This window comes from Ranitomeya imitator, chromosome 2 (genome assembly GCF_032444005.1).
Source record: "Ranitomeya imitator isolate aRanImi1 chromosome 2, aRanImi1.pri, whole genome shotgun sequence".
Classification (NCBI taxonomy): Eukaryota; Metazoa; Chordata; class Amphibia; order Anura; family Dendrobatidae; genus Ranitomeya; species Ranitomeya imitator.
Window position 1 is genome coordinate 693,749,975 of NC_091283.1, and position 20,936 is coordinate 693,770,910.

At 46.7% G+C, this 20,936-nt stretch overlaps 1 protein-coding gene across 1 annotated transcript in view; it reads right to left on the minus strand.

The window, feature by feature from the left end:
• Positions 1–20,936, minus strand: part of LOC138666798 (uncharacterized) — a 121,833-nt gene that overhangs the window by 24,447 nt on the left and 76,450 nt on the right. Inside the window, exon 3 of the mRNA XM_069754971.1 lies at positions 15,693–16,367. Coding sequence (XP_069611072.1) covers positions 15,693–16,367 — 675 coding nt within the window. The remainder of the gene's footprint in view (positions 1–15,692; positions 16,368–20,936) is intronic.

The following is a 20,936-nucleotide window of genomic DNA, read 5'->3' on the forward strand; positions in this document are numbered from 1 at the left end:
TCATGATGTCTTCCATAGATCTTTGTTGCGGAAATATGTGGAGCCCGTTGTTCCCTCTGTTGATCCTCCGGCCCCTGTATTGGTCATTGGGGAGTTGGAATATGTTGTTGAGAAGATTTTGGATTCCCGTTTTTCGAGGCGGAGGCTTCAGTACCTTGTCAAGTGGAAGGGTTATGGCCAGGAGGATAATTCTTGGGTTTCTGCCTCTGATGTCCATGCCGTTGATTTGGTTCGTGCCTTTCATCCGGCTCATCCTGATCGGCCTGGGGGCTCTGGTGAGGGTTCGGTGACCCCTCCTCAAGGGGGGGTACTGTTGTGAATTCTGCTTTTGGGCTCCCGCCGGTGGTTGTAGAGGGTAAGGCAGTTGTGCCTGGACTGCAGGAGTGGACAGGTGTATCTACTAATTGCAAAACTGACTGGGGTATATAGCTTTGCAGGATCCTTTAGTCACTTCCAGTTGTCCATTGTTCTTGATGGATTCACTTCCCTGCTGGTCTCTCCAGTTTGCTGTGTTTTTCTACAAAGATAAGTCCTGGCTTTGTTTTTGCTGTCCACCTGCTATGGACCTTATAGTGCTGTGCATTTTCATGTTTTTGTCTTGTCCAGCTTAGTCTGTGAAGGATTTTTTGCAGCCTAGCTATTTCTCTGGAGATGCAGATATACCCCCCATGTCTTTAGTCAGATGTGGTGATTCGTATTTTCTGCGGTGGATATTTTCTAGTGTTTTTATACTGACCGCATAGTACTCTGTTCTATTCTTTCTTTTTAGCTAGTATGGCCTCCTATGCTAAAATCTGATTTCATATCTGCGTATGTTATTTCCCTCTCCTCTCACAGTCAATATTTGTGGGGGGCTATCTATCCTTTGGGGATTTTCTCTGAGGCAAGATAGGTTTCCTGTTTGTGTCTTTAGGGGTAGTTAGATCTTAGGCTGTGCCGAGGGGTCTAGGGAGTGTTAGGTACCCCCCACGGCTACTTCTAGTTGCGCTGCTAGGTTCAGGGTTTGCAGTCAGTACAGGGACCACCTTCTCCAGAGTCCGTCTCATGCTGCTCCTAGGCCACCAGATCATAACAGATAATAAAGGGTTGTTTTTTTGCCTCGCTTTTTTTTTACGGTGTTCACTGAAGGGGTTAACTAGTGGGACAGTTTTATAGGTCGGGTCGTTACAGACGCGGCGATACTAAATATGTGTACTTTTATTGTTTTTTTTATTTAGATAAAGGAATGTATTTATTGGAACAATATATATATTTTTGTTTATTATTTATTTAGGATTTTTTTTACACATGTAAACTTTTTTTTTTTTTACTTTGCCCCAGGGGGGGACATCACAGTAAAGTGACAGATCACTGATCTGACACTTTGCTGTGCACTGTGTCAGATAAGCGATCTAACAAGCAGGGCTGCAGGCTTACCAGCGCCTGCTCTGAGCAGGTGCTGGTAAGCCACCTCCCTGCAGGACCCGGATGCAGCCCCGCGGCCATTTTGGATCCGGGGCCTACAGGGAGGAGACGCTCGGTATAAGGTGAGCACATCGCCTTGTACCGAGGGTCTCCGGGAGGTCCGCAGGGAGCCCCCTCTCTGCGCGATGCTTCCCTATGCCCCCGGAACGCTGCAATCATGTTTGATCGCAGTGTGCCGGGGGTTAATGTGTTGGGGGTGGTCCGTGACCGCTCCTTGCACATAGTGCCGGATGTCAGCTGCAATAGTCAGCTGGCGATTGGCCGCGCTCCCCCCGTGAGTACTGCTGATCGCTATGACGTACTATCCTGTCGGTGGGCATCTGGACCCACCCCACCTCGACGGGATAGTACGTCTAATGTAAGAAAGGGGTTAAAGAAGCGCCCATGTAGAAGTTGTTATTAAATATATATATATATATATATATATATATATATATATATATACATATACACACAATATAGTGCAAATGTGTTACTATACTCCCGTACCGCCGTGTTCTCCGGGGTCCAGAGCTGATTCCACTCTGTAGACTCTCCAGACCACACTGGGGTGTGTATGTGCCCCCACCAGGAGCATTAGTACAAGACTCAGAACCAGGCTCCATAGGCTCACAGTGTAAGAGAAAATCGTACTGAGTCAATGGCGGCATCTGCCAGGAACCCTGCTGCATTTTGTAATGAAGGGATGACTTCTAGAAGTCTGTCTCTTGGACATTTGTCTTTTATTTGGTCGCTTAGCTCATCTAACCAACTAACCATGGTCCGGGCAGTGCAAGTAGCTGCCACCCCCAGTTTGAACGCCCAAGTTGAAGCTTCCCAGGCTGATTTTAAAAAGGCATCTGCCTTTTTGTCGAGAGGGTCTTTTAAAGCACCCATGTCCTGGAAAGGAAGTGCTATGCCCCTGGAGGTACTTGCAATAGCTGCGTCCAACTTAGGTGCTTTTTCCCATTTTTTGCAAATTTCCTCATCAAAGGGATATTTTGCATTTTAGGACTTGGGGAACTGAAATTTTCTTATTTGTTTTTTTCCATTCCTTTTTAATTAGTTTTAATATATTATCATGAAACGGAAAAACTCTCCATTTCCTCCCTTCCAGGTTGCTGAACATAGAGTCCTGAACCGTTTGTTTTTTCTTTTGGTGTTTCAACCCCCAGGGTAGATCTGACCAGTTTTAGCAACGTCCCCACATCTTCGGATAACACATATGGGCGACCACGCTCTTCATCTGAAGAGTCCAGATCTGAGTCCTCCCCGGGTGGTAATTCCCCCGGTTCACCCTAGGATTCTATATCAGAAATTTGGGCAGGCGTAGAAGGCGGATTTAGGGTATGTGCACACAATGCAGATTTAGTGCAGATTTAGTGCAGAACTGCAGCAGATTTTTCTGCAGCAGAAACGCTGCAGAACTGCACTGTGATTTACAGTACAATGTAAATCAATGTAAAAAAAAAAAGCTCTGCACATGGTGCAGAAAAATCTGCGCAGAAACGCTGCAGATTTCAAAGAAGTGCATGTCACTTCTTTTGTGCAGTTCTGCAGCGTTTCTGCACCCCTCCATTATAGAAATCCACAGTGGTAAAATCTGCACAAAAAACGCATAAAAAAACGCACAAAAAACGCATAAAAAACGCACCTGCGGATTCTGCCAGGAGATGCAGATTTAGTGCAGAAAATTCTGCACCACATTTCCTACGTGTGCACATAGCCTTACGGAGCTCTGCAACCCATGTTGTTTCAATTGCACCTTTACTGTGATTTGCACTTCGTCCCTAACAATAGACTTAGGCCATGTTCACACTTTGCGGCGTCCCTCTGCGGGTTCTCCCGCAGCGGATTTGATAAATCTGCAGGGCAAAACAACTGCGGTTCTCCCTGCAGATTTATCGCGGTTTGTTCCGCGGTTTCCGCTGCGGGTTTCCGCCTATACTATTGATGCTGCATATGCAGCAATATGCAGCATCAATAGTAATGTTAAAAATAATAAAAATTGGTTATACTCACCTTCTGATGTCCGGATATCCTCGACGCTGCACCCGGCGGTCCGGTTCCAAAGATGCTATGCGAGAAGGACCCTTTGTGACGTCACGGTCATGTGACCTCCTCTCCTCCACCCCGGGTAGGAACCGCACATTAGCCGCTTACTTCTACGATCGCTCTGATTGGCTGTTGAAAGTGAAACTGCCAATCAGAGCGATTTGTAATATTTCACCTAAAAAAACTGGTGAAATATTACAATCCAGCCATGGCCAATGCTGCAATATCATCGGCCACGGCTGGAAACACTGATGTGCCCCCCCACCGATCTCCCCCCAGTCCTGTGCTCCGCTCCCCCGTCCTCCTGTCTGCTCCCCCGTGCTTCAATGCCACCCCCCGTGCTCCGACGTCCCCACCCCCCCCGTGCCCCGTTCTCCCCCCCTTTTATACTTACCGAGGCTCCCGGTGTCCGTCCATCTTCTCCATGGGCGCCGTCATCTTCCAAAATGGCGGGCGCATGCGCAGTGCGCATGTACATTTTGATCACTGTGATAAAACCTATCACCGTGATCAAAATAAAAAAAAAGTAAATGAACCCCCCTTTATCACCCCCATAGGTAGGAACAATAATAAAATAAAGAAAAAAATTTTTTTCCACTACAGTTAGAACTAGGGTTAGGTTTAGGGTTAGGGTATGTGCACACGTATTCTGGTCCTCTGCGGATTTATCCGCAGCGGTTTTTATAAGTCCGCAGTGCAAAACCGCTGTGGATTTATCGCGGATTTACTGCGGTTTTTCTGCGGATTTCACTGCGGTTTTCTATTGGAGCAGTTGTATAACTGCTGCGGAATCCGCAGAAAGAAGTGAAATGTGCGGAATGTAAACCGCTGCGTTTCCGCGCAGTTTTTCCGCAGCATGTGCGCAGCGTTTTTTGTAAACTCATGGGAAACTGCTGCGGACCCGCACCGGCGGAAACGCTGTGGATCCGCAGCGTTTTCCGCATCTTGTGCACATACCCTTAGAATTAGGCTATGTGCACACGGTGCGGATTTGGCTGCGGATCCGCAGCGGATTGGCCGCTGCGGATTCGTAGCAGTTTTCCATCAGCTTTACAGTTCCATGTAAACCTATGGAAAACCAAATCCACGCGGGAACGCTGTGTTGTATTTTCCGCAGCATGTCAATTCTTTGTGCGGATTCCGCAGCGGTTTACACCTGTTCCTCAATAGGAATCCGCAGGTGAAATCTGCACAAAAAAACACTGGAAATCCACGGTAAATCTGCAGGTAAAAAGCAGTGCCTTTTACCCGCGGATTTTTCAAAAATGGTACGGAAAAATCTCACACGAATCCGCAACGTGGGCACATAGCCTTAGGGTTAGGGTTGGAATTAGAGTTAAGGTTGGAATTAGGGCTAGGGTTGGAAATAGGGTTAAGATTAGGCTTGTGGTTAGGGTTATGGTTAGGGGTGTGTTGGGGTTAGGGTTTTGGTTAGGGGTGTGTTAGGGTTAGGGTTGTGATTAGGGTTATAGTTAGAGTTGAGATTAGGGTTAGGGGTGTGTTGGAGTTAGTGTTGGAGTTAGAATTGAGGGGTGTGCACTGTTTAGGCACATCAGGGGTCTCCAAACGCAACATGGCGCCACCATTGATTCCAGCCAATCTTACGTTCAAAAAGTCAAATGGTGCTCCCTCCCTTCCGAGCCCCGACATGCGCCAAAACAGTGGTTTACCCCCACATATGGGGTACCAGCATACTCAGGACAAACTGGACAACAACTTTTGGGGTCCAATTTCTCCTGTTACTCTTGTGAAAATAAAAAATTGTGGGCTAAAAAATAATTTTCGAGGAAAGAAAAATTATTTTTTATTTTCACGGCTCTGCGTTATAAACTTCTGTGAAGCACTTGGGGGTTTAAAGTGGTCACCGCACATCTAGGTTAGTTCCATGGCAGGTCTAGTTTCCAAAATGGGGTCACATGTGGGGGAGCTCAAATGTTTAGGCACACAGGGGCTCTCCAAACGCGAAATGGCGCTCCTTCCCTTCCAAGCCCGGCCGTGTGCCCAAACAGAGGTTTACCCCCACATGTGAGGTATCACTGTACTCAGGAGAAATTGCCCAATAAATTTTAGGATCCATTTTATCCTGTTGCCCATGTGGAAATGAACAAATTGAGGCCAAAGTAAATTTTTTGTGAAAAAAAATACTTTTTCATTAAGGATCAATTTGTGAAGCACCTGGGGGTTTAATGTGCTCACTATGCATCTAGATAAGTTACTTGGGGGGTCTATTTTCCAAAATGGGGTCACATGTGGGGGAGCTCCAATGTTTAGGCACACAGGGGCTCTCCAAACGCAACATGGTGACCGCTAACGATTGGAGCTAATTTTTCATTCAAAAAGTCAAATGGCGCTCCTTCCCCTCCGAGCCCTGCCGTGTGCCCAAACAGTGGTTTACCCCCACATGTAAGGTAGTGTACTCAGGAGAAATTGCCCAATAAATTTTAGGATCCATTTTATCCTGTTGTCCATGTGGAAATGAACAAATTGAGGCTAAAAGTAATTTTTTGTGAAAAAAAGTACTTTTTCATTTTTACGGTTCAAATTGGGAAGCACCTGGGGGTTCAAAGTGATCACTATGCATCTAGATAAGTTCCTTGGGGGGTCTAGTTTCCAAAATGGGGTCACTTGTGGGGGGTTTCCACTGTTTAGGCACATCAGAAGCTCTCCAAACGCAACATGGTGTCCGATCTCAATTCCAGTAAATTTTACATTGAAAAGTCAAATGGTGCTCCTTCCCTTCCGAGCTCTGCCGTGCACCCAAACAGTGGTTTGCAGTGGTTTACCCCCACATATGGGGTATCGGCGTACTCAGGACAAATTGTACAACAACTTTTGTCATCCAATTTCTCCTGTTACCCTTGGTGCAGCAAACTCACTCCAGAGGTTCATTGCCTAATGATGATAAATATAATCCACCTGTGTGTAATCAAGTTTCTCAGTCTCTTGATGTCCAAAACTGATACATACCCCAAGCAACTTGCAGCTGTAATCGCAGCAAAAGATGGCACAATAAAGTATTAATTTAAAGGGGCCGAATAATATTGCACGCACCACTTTTCAGTTTTTGAATTTCCACAAAAATTTTAAATAAGCAATACATTTCTTTCAACTTCACAATTGTGTTCCACTTGTTGTTGATTCTTCACCAAAAATTTACATTTGGTATTTTTATGTTTTAAAGTATCATATGTGGGAAAAGGTTGAAAAGTTCCAGGGGGCCAAACACTTTTGCAAGGCACCATATATATGCGCACATGTAAACGCTATGTATGGATAGATTTATTTCAATTTATAGATTGTATCTTTAAAATAAAATACCGTGCTTTGTTCAAAAACTGAAAAGTGGGGCGTGCAATATTATTCGGCCCCTTTACTTTCAGTGCAGCCAACTCACTCCAGAAGTTCATTGTGGATCTCTGAATGATCCAATGTTGTCCTAAATGCCTAATGATGATAAATATAATCCACCTGTGTGTAATCAAGTCTCTGTATAAATGCACCTGCTCTGTGATAGTCTCAGGGTTCTGTTAGAAGCACAGGGAGCATCATGAAGACCAAGGAACACAACAGGCAGGTCCGTGATACTGTTGTGGAGAAGTGTAAAGCCAGAAGTGGATACAAAATGATTTCCAAAACTTTAAACATCCCAAGGAGCACTGTGCAAGCGATCATATTGAAATGCAAGGAGCATCATACCACTGCAAATCTACCACGAAAATCTCATTAACTACAAATTGAAAATAAAGATTAAGAAACAACCACAAGACGGTTTTCATCAACCAAGACATCCTTTTATTCAGTATAACGGCGCCGACCTGATACTGTCTGTAAGTTACTGTGCACAATCCTGCTGACAGGTTCCCTTTAAGGACACACTAGACAATACACTAAATATACATAATGGTTGTCACGATTTACACCGTGACCGTCACCCCTACGTCACGGGTTGGGGTGACTTTAGGCCAACAGATGGCTATCACATGTGTAGGGGGGCTTATCTTAGTTATCCCTCCACTTCACAATGTGATGAAAAAACACACACAAGGCTCAAGACATTGACCTCTTAGTTTACAGTAGGGGCTTATTCTAGGTATCACACTGCTCTGCAATATACCATGAACTGCAGGGATTTATGTATATCCCGCTTACAGTTCTGTTGTGAATTCTGTTGACGAGCTCCCTCCTGTGGTCATGAATGGAACTTCGGTGAGTTCGGTCCATGGGCTCCCTCTGGTGGCTGTGAGTGGAGCTGCTGCTTCTGAAATTCCTTACACAGGTGACGTGGTTTTTCCTTTGGTTGGCTTCTCTATTTAACTCCACTCAGATTGTTTCTCCATGCCAGCTGTCAATGTTTTAGCATTGGTTCAGTTCGCTCCTGGATCTGTCTGGTGTCCTGTATTCTCCTGCAGAAGCTAAGTTCCTGATTGTTATTATTGTTCTTGTTTCTTTGTCCAGCTGGTTATCTTGATTTTGTCTTGCAAGCTGGAAGCTCTGGGATGCAGGGTGGCACCCCCGCACCGTGAGTCGGTGCGGAGGACCCTTTTGCACACTCTGCGTGGTCTTTTGTAGGTTTTTGTGCTGACCGCAAAGATTCCTTTCCTGTCCTCTGTCTATTTAGTTAGTCGTGCCTCCCTTTGCTGAAACCTCTTTCATTTCTGCGTTTGTGACTTTCATCTTTACTCACAGTCATTACATGTGGGGGGCTGCCTATTCCTTTGGGGAATTTCTCTGAGGCAAGGTAGGCTTTATTTTCTTCTCTAGGGCTAGCTAGCGCTTAGGCTGTGACGAGGCGCCTAGGGAGCGTCAGGAGCGCTCCACGGCTATTTCTAGTGTGTGCGATAGGATTAGGGCTTGCGGTCAGCAGAGCTCCCACATCCCAGAGCTCGTCCTGTATGAGTTTAACTATCAGGTCGGGTGCTCCTAACCACCAGGTCATAACAGTACAGCTGGCCAAAAGTATTAATGCATCTCAATAGAGGGATAAGAGAAGTTCTGAGACCATTTTTTTTCTTTGCACTGTGTTTTGTCTTTCTTTTCCCCTAGACCTTTGGGTGGTTTAGGACACAGGTGTAGAGATGGACATTCAAGGTCTGTTCTCTTGTGTGGATCATCTCACTGCAAGGGTACAAAACATTCAAGATTTTGTGGTTCAGAATCCGATGTAACAGCCTAGAATTCCTACTCCTGATTTATTTTCTGGAAATAGATCTAAGTTTCTGAATTTCAAAAATAATTGTAAACTGTTTCTAGCTTTGAAACCACGCTCCTCTGGTGACCCCGCTCAACAAGTAAAAATCATTATTTCTTTATTACGTGGTGACCCTCAAGACTGGGCATTTTCCCTTGCGCCAGGAGATCCTGCATTGCGTGATGTTGATGCATTTTTTCTGGCGCTAGGATTGCTTTATGATGAACCAAATTCCGTGGATCAGGCAGAGAAAATCTTGCTGGCTTTGTGTCAGGGTCAGGATGAGGCGGAGGTGTACTGTCAGAAGTTTAGAAAGTGGTCTGTGCTTACTCAGTGGAATGAATGTGCCCTGGCGGCAATTTTCAGAAAGGGTCTTTCTGAAGCCCTTAAGGATGTCATGGTGGGATTTCCCACGCCTGCTGGTCTGAATGAGTCTATGTCGTTGTCCATTCAGATCGATCGGCGCTTGCGTGAGCGCAAAGCTGTGCACCATTTGGCGGTGTTGTCTGAGAATAGGCCTGAGCCTATGCAGTGTGATAGAACTTTGACCAGAGCTGAACGGCAAGAACACAGACGTCGGAATGGACTGTCTTTTTACTGTCGTGACTTCACTCATGCTATCTCCGATTGTCCTAAGCGCACTAAGCGGTTCGCTAGGTCTGCCACCATTGGTACGGTACAGTCAAAATTTCTTTTGTCCGTTACTCTGATTTGCTCTCTGTCGTCATATTCTGTTATGGCATTTGTGGATTCAGGCGCCGCCCTGAATTTGATGGACTTGGAGTTTGCCAGGCGCTGTGGTTTTTCCTTGGAGCCCTTGCAGCATCCTATTCCATTGAGAGGAATTGATGCTACGCCTTTGGCCAAGAATAAACCTCAATACTGGACGCAATTGACCATGTGCATGGCTCCTGCACATCAGGAGGATATTCGCTTTTTGGTGTTGCATAATCTGCATGATGTGGTCGTTTTGGGGTTGCCATGGCTACAGGTCCATAATCCAGTGTTGGATTGGAAATCTATGTCTGTGTTCAGCTGGGGTTGTCAAGGGGTACATGGTGATGTTCCATTGTTGTCAATTTCGCCTTCCACTCCTTCTGAAGTCCCTGAGTTTTTATCAGATTACCGGGATGTATTTGAGGAGCCCAAATCTGGTACCCTACCTCCTCATAGGGACTGCGATTGTGCTATTAATTTGATTCCCGGTAGTAAGTTTCCTAAGGGCCGACTGTTTAATCTATCTGTGCCAGAGCACGCTGCTATGCGGAGTTATATAAAGGAATCCTTGGAGAAGGGTCATATTCGCCCGTCGTCGTCACCATTGGGAGCAGGGTTCTTTTTTGTGGCCAAGAAGGATGGCTCTTTAAGACCTTGTATTGATTACCGCCTTCTTAATAAGATCACAGTCAAATTTCAGTATCCTTTGCCGCTGATGTCTGATCTGTTTGCTCGAATTAAGGGGGCTAGTTGGTTCACCAAGATAGATCTTCGAGGGGCGTATAATCTGGTGCGAATTAAACAGGGCGATGAATGGAAAACAGCATTTAATACGCCCGAGGGCCATTTTGAGTACCTGGTTATGCCATTCGGGCTTTCTAATGCTCCATCTGTGTTTCAGTCCTTTATGCATGACATCTTCCGAGAGTACCTGGATAGATTCATGATTGTATATTTGGATGACATTTTGGTCTTTTCGGATGATTGGGAGTCTCATGTGAAGCAGGTCAGAATGGTGTTCCAGGTTCTTCGTGCTAATTCCTTGTTTGTGAAGGGGTCTAAGTGTCTCTTTGGAGTTCAGAAGGTTTCATTTTTGGGTTTCATTTTTTCCCCTTCTACTATCGAGATGGACCCTGTTAAGGTCCAGGCCATTTATGATTGGACTCAGCCGACATCTGTGAAGAGCCTACAGAAGTTCCTGGGCTTTGCTAATTTTTACCCTCGCTTCATCGCTAATTTTTCTAGTGTTGCTAAACCGTTGACTGATTTGACCAAGAAAGGTGCTGATGTGGTCAATTGGTCCTCTGCGGCTGTAGAGGCTTTTCAGGAGTTGAAGCGTCGTTTTTCTTCTGCCCCTGTGCTGTGCCAGCCAGATGTTTCGCTCCCGTTTCAGGTCGAGGTTGATGCTTCTGAGATTGGAGCAGGGGCTGTTTTGTCGCAAAGAAGTTCTGATGGCTCGGTGATGAAACCATGTGCCTTCTTTTCTAGAAAATTCTCGCCTGCTGAGCGCAATTATGATGTTGGCAATCGAGAGTTGTTGGCCATGAAATGGGCATTCGAGGAGTGGCGACATTGGCATGAAGGAGCTAAACGTCACGTGGTGGTCTTGACGGATCACAAGAATTTGACTTATCTCGAGTCTGCCAAACGGTTGAATCCTAGACAGGCTCGATGGTCGCTCTTTTTCTCCCGTTTTGATTTTGTGGTTTCATACCTTCCGGGATCTAAGAATGTGAAGGCTGATGCCCTGTCAAGGAGTTTTGTGCCTGATTCTCCGGGTGTTCCGGAGCCGGCGGGTATTCTTAAAGAGGGGGTAATTTTGTCGGCCATCTCCCCTGATTTGCGGCGCGTGCTGCAGAAGTTTCAGGCTGATAGACCTGACCGTTGTCCTATGGAGAAACTGTTTGTCCCTGATAGATGGACTAGTAGAGTTATCTCTGAGGTTCATTGTTCGGTGTTGGCTGGTCATCCTGGAATCTTTGGTACCAGAGATTTGGTGGCTAGGTCCTTCTGGTGGCCGTCTTTGTCGCGGGATGTGCGTTCTTTTGTGCAGTCCTGTGGGACTTGTGCTCGGGCTAAGCCCTGCTGTTCTCGTGCCAGTGGGTTGCTTTTGCCCTTGCCGGTCCCGAAGAGGCCCTGGACGCATATTTCCATGGATTTTATTTCTGATCTCCCTGTTTCTCAAAGGATGTCGGTCATTTGGGTGGTTTGTGATCGCTTCTCTAAGATGGTCCATTTGGTACCCTTGTCTAAATTGCCTTCCTCCTCTGATTTGGTGCCATTGTTTTTCCAGCATGTGGTTCGTTTGCATGGCATTCCGGAGAACATCGTCTCGGACAGGGGTTCCCAGTTTGTTTCAAGGTTTTGGCGGTCCTTTTGTGCTAAGATGGGCATTGATTTGTCTTTTTCTTCGGCTTTCCATCCTCAGACTAATGGCCAAACCGAACTAACTAATCAGACTTTGGAGACATATCTGAGATGCTTTGTTTCTGCTGATCAGGATGATTGGGTGTCCTTTTTGCCTTTGGCTGAGTTCGCCCTTAATAATCGGGCCAGCTCGGCTACTTTGGTTTCTCCTTTTTTTCTGCAATTCTGGTTTCCATGCTCGTTTCTCTTCAAGGCAGGTTGAGCCTTCGGACTATCCTGGTGTGGATACTGTGGTGGACAGGTTGCAGCAGATTTGGACTCATGTGGTGGACAATTTGACATTGTCCCAGGAGAAGGCTCAACGTTTCGCTAACCGCCGGCGCTGTGTTGGTCCCCGACTTCGGGTTGGGGATTTGGTTTGGTTGTCATCTCGTCATGTTCCTATGAAGGTTTCCTCTCCTAAGTTTAAGCCTCGTTTCATTGGGCCATATAAGATTTCTGAAATTCTTAATCCTGTGTCATTTCGTTTGGACCTTCCAGCTTCTTTTGCCATCCATAATGTGTTCCATAGGTCGTTGTTGCGGAGATACGTTCTTGATGGACCCATTGGCCTTGGCTTGGGCCAGCATGTCCAGGAGGGTGTCTTCCTCCCCGTCTTCGGGCAAGCTGCAGACCGGTAGGACGAAAGGTTCACGTTCGTGATGAGCCTTCATCATGTTGACGTGAAAGGCCTTTTGCCTACCCCGAGCGTGGTCAAGCGTGACCACGTAAGTGACCAGATTGAGCTGTTGGTGGACGACGTACGGGCCCTCCCAGGCTGCCTGAAGCTTATCCGTTGGTACGGGACCAGCACCCACACCTTTTGACCCACGTGGTAGGTCCGCTCTCGGGAGTTCTGGTCGTACCAGTGCTTCTGGTCAGCCTGAGCCTGCGTCATATTGTCATGCACCAACTGCGTCAAGGTCTGTATCTTGTCACGGAAGCGCATGACATACTCCACTATGGACACTTCAGAAGGGTTCGGCTCCTCTTCCCAGGATTCTGTTACCAACCCAAGGGGTCCCCGGACTCGACTGCCGTACAGGAGCTCGAAGGGGGAGAACCCCGTCGAGGCCTGTGGAACCTCTCGGTAAGCGAACCGCAGGTGTGGGAGGTACCGCTCCCAGTCGTGCCCATGAGTCTCAACCAGCATGCGTAGCATCTGTTTGAGGGTACCATTGAAGCGTTCACTCAAGCCATTGGTCTGTGGGTGATACGCACTCGATACCAGGTGCTTCACCTGCATTCTCTTACAGAGAGCCTCCATTAGGCGAGACATAAATTGGGTCCCTTGATCAGTAAGCATTTCCCTGGGAAATCCTACACGTGAAAAGATGGCCAACAGGGCATTCGCCACCTTATCTGCCCTAGTTGACGACAGAGCTACTGCCTCTGGGTACCGGGTAGCATAGTCTACCACAGTAAGGATGTATCGCTTTCCAGAGCTGCTGGGGACAGCCAGCGGGCCCACAATGTCCACCGCGATCCTCTGGAAAGGCTCCTCTATCACTGGCAACGAGATCAGGGGAGCCTTAAGAGCAGGCCCCGCCTTCCCCACTCTTTGACAAGTGATACAGGAGCTGCAGTAGTTTGACACATCTGTCCCCATCTTAGGCCAATAGAAGTGTTGAGACAGCCGGGCCTTAGTTTTGCTGATCCCCAAGTGTCCAGCTAGCGGGATCTCATGGGCAATCCGCAACAACTCACCACGGAATTGCTGCGGAACGACCAGCTGTCTTTCCCTCAACCACTCCTTTTGTGATTCTCTGGGTACTGTCTCCCGGTACAACCTTCCTCGTTCCCAGAACACTTTCTCCTTATCAGTCTCGGAGAAGAGCATCCCGGCAAGTTGTCTCAAACTCTCTAGGCTCGCATCTGTGTGCAGAGCGGCCTGAAACTCCTGGCTAGGGGAAGCCAAAAGCGACATCAGGGCCCCTTCCCCAAGGTAACTGTTATGAAAGGTAATTCAGTACCACAATGGACATAGAGGTCAGCGCACATACAGTGACCTGGCAATAACCCAAAAAACAAGAATGAGCTCTGAGACGTGGGAACTCTGTTGACCGCAATCCCTAATCCTCTCCAACCACACTAAAGGCAGCCATGGATTGCGCCTAACGCTCCCTATGCAACTCGGCACGGCCTGAGAAACTAGCTAGCCTGAAGATAGAAAAATAGCCTACCTTGCCTCAGAGAAATACCCCAAAGGAAAAGGCAGCCCCCACATATAATGACTGTGAGTAAAGATGAAAAGACAAACGTAGAGATGAAATAGATTTAGCAAAGTGAGGCCCGACTTTCTAAAGAGAGCAAGGATAGGAAAGATAACTTTGCGGTCAACACAAAACCCTACAAAAAGACCCTCCGTACCGAACTAACGGCACGGAGGTACACCCTCTGCGTCCCAGAGCTTCCAGCAAGCAGGAGAAAACAAATATACAAGCTGGACAGAAAAAAACAGCAAACAAAATAGCAAAGTGGAACTTAGCTATGCAGAGCAGCAGGCCACAGGAACGATCCAGGAGGAAACAGGTCCAATGCTAGAACATTGACTGGAGGCCAGGATCAAAGCACTAGGTGGAGTTAAATAGAGCAGCACCCAACGACTTCACCACATCACCTGAGGAAGGAAACTCAGAAGCCGCAGTACCACTTTCCTTCACCAACGGAAGCTCACAAAGAGAATCAGCCGAAGTACCACTCGTGACCACAGGAGGGAGCTCTGCCACAGAATTCACAACAGGGAACCCTCTTGGACCTGCTCTGGGTCCACCTCTGATTCAGTCACAGTGATGACTGAGGAGGGTCCGGAAGGCAGACAGTTTACTGCGTTCCGGGCACTCTAACTGTGGGTGACAGCAGCTACGTAGGCTGTCTCCCCGGGGGTTTCTACAGACCCATCAGCCATCGCTGCTATGGGCTCTACCTCCCCATCCACCCCCAACACTCCAGGGGCAGTGCTACTTATGGGCCAGTTACCTTCCTCGGTGGCAGTGGTCACTTTCATGGCATCACCTTCCTCACGGTTCCCATGCATCTCCCCATTTCCTGTAGCACCGACACTTGCCCCTGTTAGGGGTTCCTCAGCTGTCTCACTCCGCAGAGTGACGTGGCTGGGCACGCCTGTACCTATGGACACATTAACCTTTACAGAAAAATCATTATCAGGTTCAGTTGGCACAGGTACAACATTTTCACCATCAATCCTAGTAAAAAAATGGTTATTAGATGCATCATTACAAGAAAAAGCATGGTCAGCTAACACATGCGATTTCCCATCATCATCATCATCAGGGTTAATGTTACCCTTATTAGCAGATTGGGGAGGGGTGTCCGGGACGTAGTATGCAACCATCCTCCCCAAATCAGTCCCCAACAAAACATCAGTGGGCAAATTATCAGACAGCCCCACTTCCTTCACCCCGCTCCCAGCACCCCAATCAATATAAACCCGGGCCATTGGTAAGGGACAGCTGATGCCCCCAATCCCAGTGACAGTTAGGGTTTTCCCTGGAATGATTTCTTCAGGGGCCGCCAGTTCGGGTTGGATGAGGGTTCGTTCAGCACCGGTGTCCTTGAGGCCTGTAGAAACATGGCCTCCCACAGTGACGTGCTGTACGTTGTCACACACACTCCCAAACACACCACCCACCAAAAGAACTGCTGCATTAGGCCCTGGGGCCTTGGATGAGGGGCTCTTCTGCTTGTCTTGACAGTTGGGACTGAGATGACCAGGCCGATTGCAGAAATAACACTTGCGGGGTTCGGTGGTTGGTCTGGTGTTGTTGGCCACAGGGCCAGGACCTCTGGTGTGTTGGATGGCAGGGGTACTGGCGTTGGATGCAGGCTTACCTCCTCTCCAGCTGGTGGTGACTGGCTTCCGCGCTTCGGATCTACGGTTGGCCTCATAGGCATCGGCAATCTGCACTGCTTTCGTCACGTCTTTGGGTTCTCTAACCATCACGAACTGTCGCACCTCAGCTGGGCAAAGATGAAAGAACTGGTCTTTGATCATCAGGTCTCGCAGCTGTGCAAAGGTGGTCACTGACAGCCCTTGGGTCCACTGGTCAAAGTGGGTCCCCAGTCCATGCACCACATCACTGTAACTGTCATGTGGGCCACGTTGGAGGATCCGGAACTTTCTACGGTACACCTCGGGTGTAAGCTGGTACTTTGCAATCAGGGCCTGCTTGATGGCCTCATAGTCACCATCTTGTTCTTGAGAGAGGGCAGCAAACGCCTCCAGAGCTTTGCCTCTCAGCCCTGGTGTCAGGTATCGGGCCCGTTCATCTGTAGGCAGCCGGTACTGTCTGCAGGCTTTCTCAAAGGCCCGCAGAAAAGTGTCCAAGTCTCCGTCCTTCTCCATAACAGGAAATTGATCGGGTCGGGGCTTAGGTATCTGAGCGCTGCTGGGCTCACGTCTCTGGGCGGTGGAGGGCATCCCCCCCTGCCAGAGCATCTCCAGTTCATGTGCTCGCTGGGCTTGGCACTCGGCTCTCTCAGCCTCCCGCTCGGCTCGCTCAGCCTCCCGCTCGGCTCGCTGGGCCTGGGCCTCTCGCTCGGCTCACTCCTGGTATTGCTGAATCAGCTGCCGACGTCCCTCATGGTCGTCAGTGGGGAATTCTTTCAAGGCCGCCTGCAGGTGGGGTCCAATTCGCCCGGATTGCTAACAGGGCCAGCATTCAATGGTAGGACCTCTGCTGCAGCACCATGTTCGCTTGTGCTGGCTTCTGCGGCCTCTGAGCTCTGAGAGTGGTCTAGAGCGACTTCCCATTGCACCAGATCTGCGACCAGTTGGGCTTTGTTTTTGCTTGCAAAGTCAATATGCTGTGACTTGCATAAGGCAACAAGGGTGTCTCTGGTCTGCTGCTCATAAAAGACTTCTCACAGCACAACCATGGTTGCCAAATAAAAGATAGGACAGAAAAACGAAGAGAAAGGGAGGGGATAATTAACAGTACGCAATTGTCTCAAGACTAAAAAACACTGAGTTCGTTCTCCAAACTTATTTGTGCAGAGTCCTCGCAAGAACTTTCTGCAAGTTTTTAGTGAGGGGAATGATTGCTCAAACCAAATCACTAATGCTCTAATATCTGTTGTGAATTCTGTGGCTGAATTCACTCCTGTGGTCACAAGTGGTACTGCAGCTTCTGAGCTTCCTCCCTCAGGTGTTCTGGTGAGCTCGTTGGCTGCTTTGTTATTTAACTCCACCTGATTCTGTCTTCCTTGCTCCTTGTCAATGTTCCAGTGTTGGATCTGAGCTTCTGGATCTTTCCTTTGGCCTGCTGCTCTGCTTAGATAAGTGCTTTTTGCTTTTGTTGCTACTTTTTCTGTCCAGCTTGTCTTTTCGTTTTGCTGGAAGCTCTGAGACGCAAAGGGTGTACCGCCGTGCCGTTAGTTCGGCACGGTGGGTCTTTTTGCCCCCTTTGCGTGGTTTTTTGCTTTAGGGTTTTTTGTAGACTGCAAAGTTCTCTTTGCTATCCTCGCTCTATCTAGAATATCAGGCCTCACTTTGCTGAATCTATTTCATTCCTACGTTTGTCTTTTCATCTTGCTAACAGTCATTATATGTGGGGGGCTGCCTTTTCCTTTGGGGTATTTCTCTGAGGCAAGTCAGGCTTGTTTTTCTATCTTCAGGCTAGTCAGCTCCTCAGGCTGTGCCGAGTTGCATAGGTAGTGTCAGGCGCAATCCACAGCTGCCTTTAGTTGTGTTTAGGTTAGGTTCAGGTATTGCGGTCTACAGAGATTCCACGTCTCAGAGCTCGTTCTATTGTTTTTGGGTTATTGTCAGATCACTGTATGTGCTCTGATTGCTGGCACACTGTGTCACTGGATTGCCTACATAACAGTACAAGGAGCCAACCTAATGATTCTCAATAGAGGGAAAAAAGAAGTTCTGACATCATTTTTTTTTCTCAGCTCTGTGTTCAGTCTTTTTTTTCCTCTAGACATTTGGGTGTTTCAGGACACAGGTGTGGACATGGATATTCAGGGTCTGTGCTCTTCAATGGATAATCTCGTTACACATGTACAAGGGATTCAAGATACTATTGATCAGAAATCTATGTTAGAACCAAGAATTCCTATTCCTGATTTGTTTTTTGGTGATAGAACTAAGTTTCTTAATTTCAAAAATAATTGTAAGCTATTTCTGGCCTTGAAACCTCATTCTTCTGGTAATCCTATTCAACAGGTTTTGATTATTATTTCTTTTTTGCGCGGCGACCCTCAGGACTGGGCATTTTCTCTTGCGCCAGGAGACCCTGCATTGAGTAATGTCAATGCGTTTTTCCTGGCGCTCGGATTACTTTACGATGAGCCTAATTCAGTGGATCAGGCTGAGAAAAATTTGCTGGCTTTGTGCCAGGGTCAGGATGATATAGAAGTATATTGTCAGAAATTTAGGAAGTGGTCAGTACTCACTCTGTGGAATGAATCTGCGCTGGCAGCTTTGTTCAGAAAGGGTCTCTCTGAGGCTCTTAAGGATGTCATGGTGGGTTTTCCTATGCCTGCTGGTTTGAATGAGTCTATGTCTTTGGCCATTCAGATCGGTCGACGCTTGCGCGAGCGTAAATCTGTGCACCATTTGGCGGTATTGTCTAAGATTAAACCTGAGCCTATGCAGTGCGATAGGACTATGACCAGAGTTGAACAGCAAGAACACAGACGTCTGAATGGTCTGTGTTTCTACTGTGGTGATTCCACTCATGCTATTTCTGATTGTCCTAAGCGCACTAAGCGGTTCGATAGGTCTGCCGTCATTGGTACTGTACAATCCAAATTCCTTCTGTCCATTACCTTGATATGCTCTTTGTCATCGTATTCTGTCATGGCGTTTGTGGATTCAGGCGCTGCCCTGAATCTGATGGATTTGGATTATGTTAAACGTTGTGGGTTTTTCTTGGAGCCTTTGCGGTGTCCTATTCCGTTGAGAGGAATTGATGCTACACCTTTGGCCAAGAATAAACCTCAGTACTGGACCCAGCTGACCATGTGCATGGCTCCTGCACATCAGGAAGTTATTCGCTTTCTGGTTCTACATAATCTGCATGATGTGGTCGTGTTGGGGTTGCCATGGCTGCAAACCCATAATCCAGTATTGGATTGGAACTCTATGTCGGTATCCAGCTGGGGTTGTCAGGGGGTACATGGTGATGTTCCATTTTTGTCTATTTCGTCATCCACTCCTTCTGAGGTCCCAGAGTTCTTGTCTGATTATCAGGATGTATTTGAAGAGCCCAAGTCCGATGCCCTACCTCCGCATAGGGATTGTGATTGTGCTATCAATTTGATTCCTGGTAGTAAATTCCCTAAAGGTCGATTATTTAACCCCTTAATGACCGCCAATACGTCTTTTAACTGACCTGAGATATAAGAGAATAGCCTCCCCATACAGATGACAATCCAGCATCTGTCGGTTGTACACTATAGCTGACAACTTGCTGTACTAGCCACGATCAGTATTTGCACCATCTAAATCTGTTTAACCCCTTAGATGCTGCTGTCAATAGTGACTACATCATTATAAATGGTTAACAGAGTGTGGGGGCTTCTTCTTTGTCACAATTGGTGCCCTCAGATCATGATTTTGTTGTCCTGATGTTTGCCATGGCAATTCATGACCAAACAGTGGCCTTAGAGTCTGACGGCTGTAGTAATCTGTTTAGAAGTTAGCAACATTTAGGTGGTAAAAATACACATTTTCATTTCTGTCATACCACTTTGCATTAATTCCTGTAAAGCACCTGAAGGGTTAATAAACTACCTGACAGCAGTTTTCAATATGTTTAGGGGTGCTGTTTTTAAAATGGTATCACGTTTGTGGGTTTCCCAATATATGGGACCCCTAAAGTCACTTTAAACATGGATAAGTCCCTAAAAAAATAAATTTTGTAAATTTCTTTGAAAAAATGAAAAATTGCTGCTACATTTTTAAACCTCCTAAAATGCTAACAAAATAAAATAACATTTTACAAATGGTGCTGATGTAAAGCAGATATGTGGGAAATGTTATTTATTAATGGTTTGCTGTTGTATGACTATCTGGATTAAAGGGATAATCATTCAAATTTAGAAAATTGCTAATTTTTTAACATTTTTCTCAAATTTTTGATATTTTTTATAAATAAACACAAAAAATGTTGAACAAAATTTACCATTATCATAAAGTATAATGTGTCACGAAAAAACAATCTCAAAATCACTGGGATTTGTTGAAGCGTTGCAGAGTTATTACCACATAAAGTGACACTGGTCAGATTTCAAAAATTTGGCTCGGTCACTAAGGGGTTAATTTATCCGTGCCTGAACACGCCGCTATGCGCAGTTATGTGAAGGAATCCCTGGAGAAGGGACATATTCGCCCATCGTCATCACCACTGGGAGCAGGGTTCTTTTTTGTAGCCAAGAAGGATGGTTCGCTGAGACCGTGTATTGATTACCGCCTTCTTAATAAGATCACTGTGAAATTTCAGTATCCCTTGCCACTGTTATCTGACTTGTTTGCTCGGATTAAGGGGGCTAGTTGGTTCACTAAGATAGATCTTCGTGGTGCGTATAATCTGGTGAGAATCAGGCAAGGAGATGAATGGAAAACTGCATTTAATACGCCCGAGGGTCATTTTGAGTATCTAGTGATGCCGTTCGGACTTGCCAATGCTCCATCTGTGTTTCAGTCTTTTATGCATGACATCTTCCGTGAGTATCTGGATAAATTCCTGATTGTTTACTTGGATGACATTTTGATCTTCTCAAATGATTGGGACTCTCATGTGAAGCAGGTCAGAATGGTTTTCCAGGTCCTGCGTGCTAATTCTTTGTTTGTGAAGGGATCAAAGTGTCTCTTCGGTGTGCAGAAAGTTTCATTTTTGGGGTTCTTCTTTTCCCCTTCTACTATCGAGATGGATCCGGTTAAGGTCCAAGCCATCCAGGATTGGACTCAGCCGACATCTCTGAAAAGTCTGCAAAAATTCCTGGGCTTTGCTAATTTTTATCGTCGCTTCATCTGTAATTTTTCTAGCATTGCCAAACCACTGACCGATTTGACCAAGAAGGGTGCTGATTTGGTTAATTGGTCTTCTGCTGCTGTGGAAGCTTTTCAGGAGTTGAAGCATCGTTTTTGTTCTGC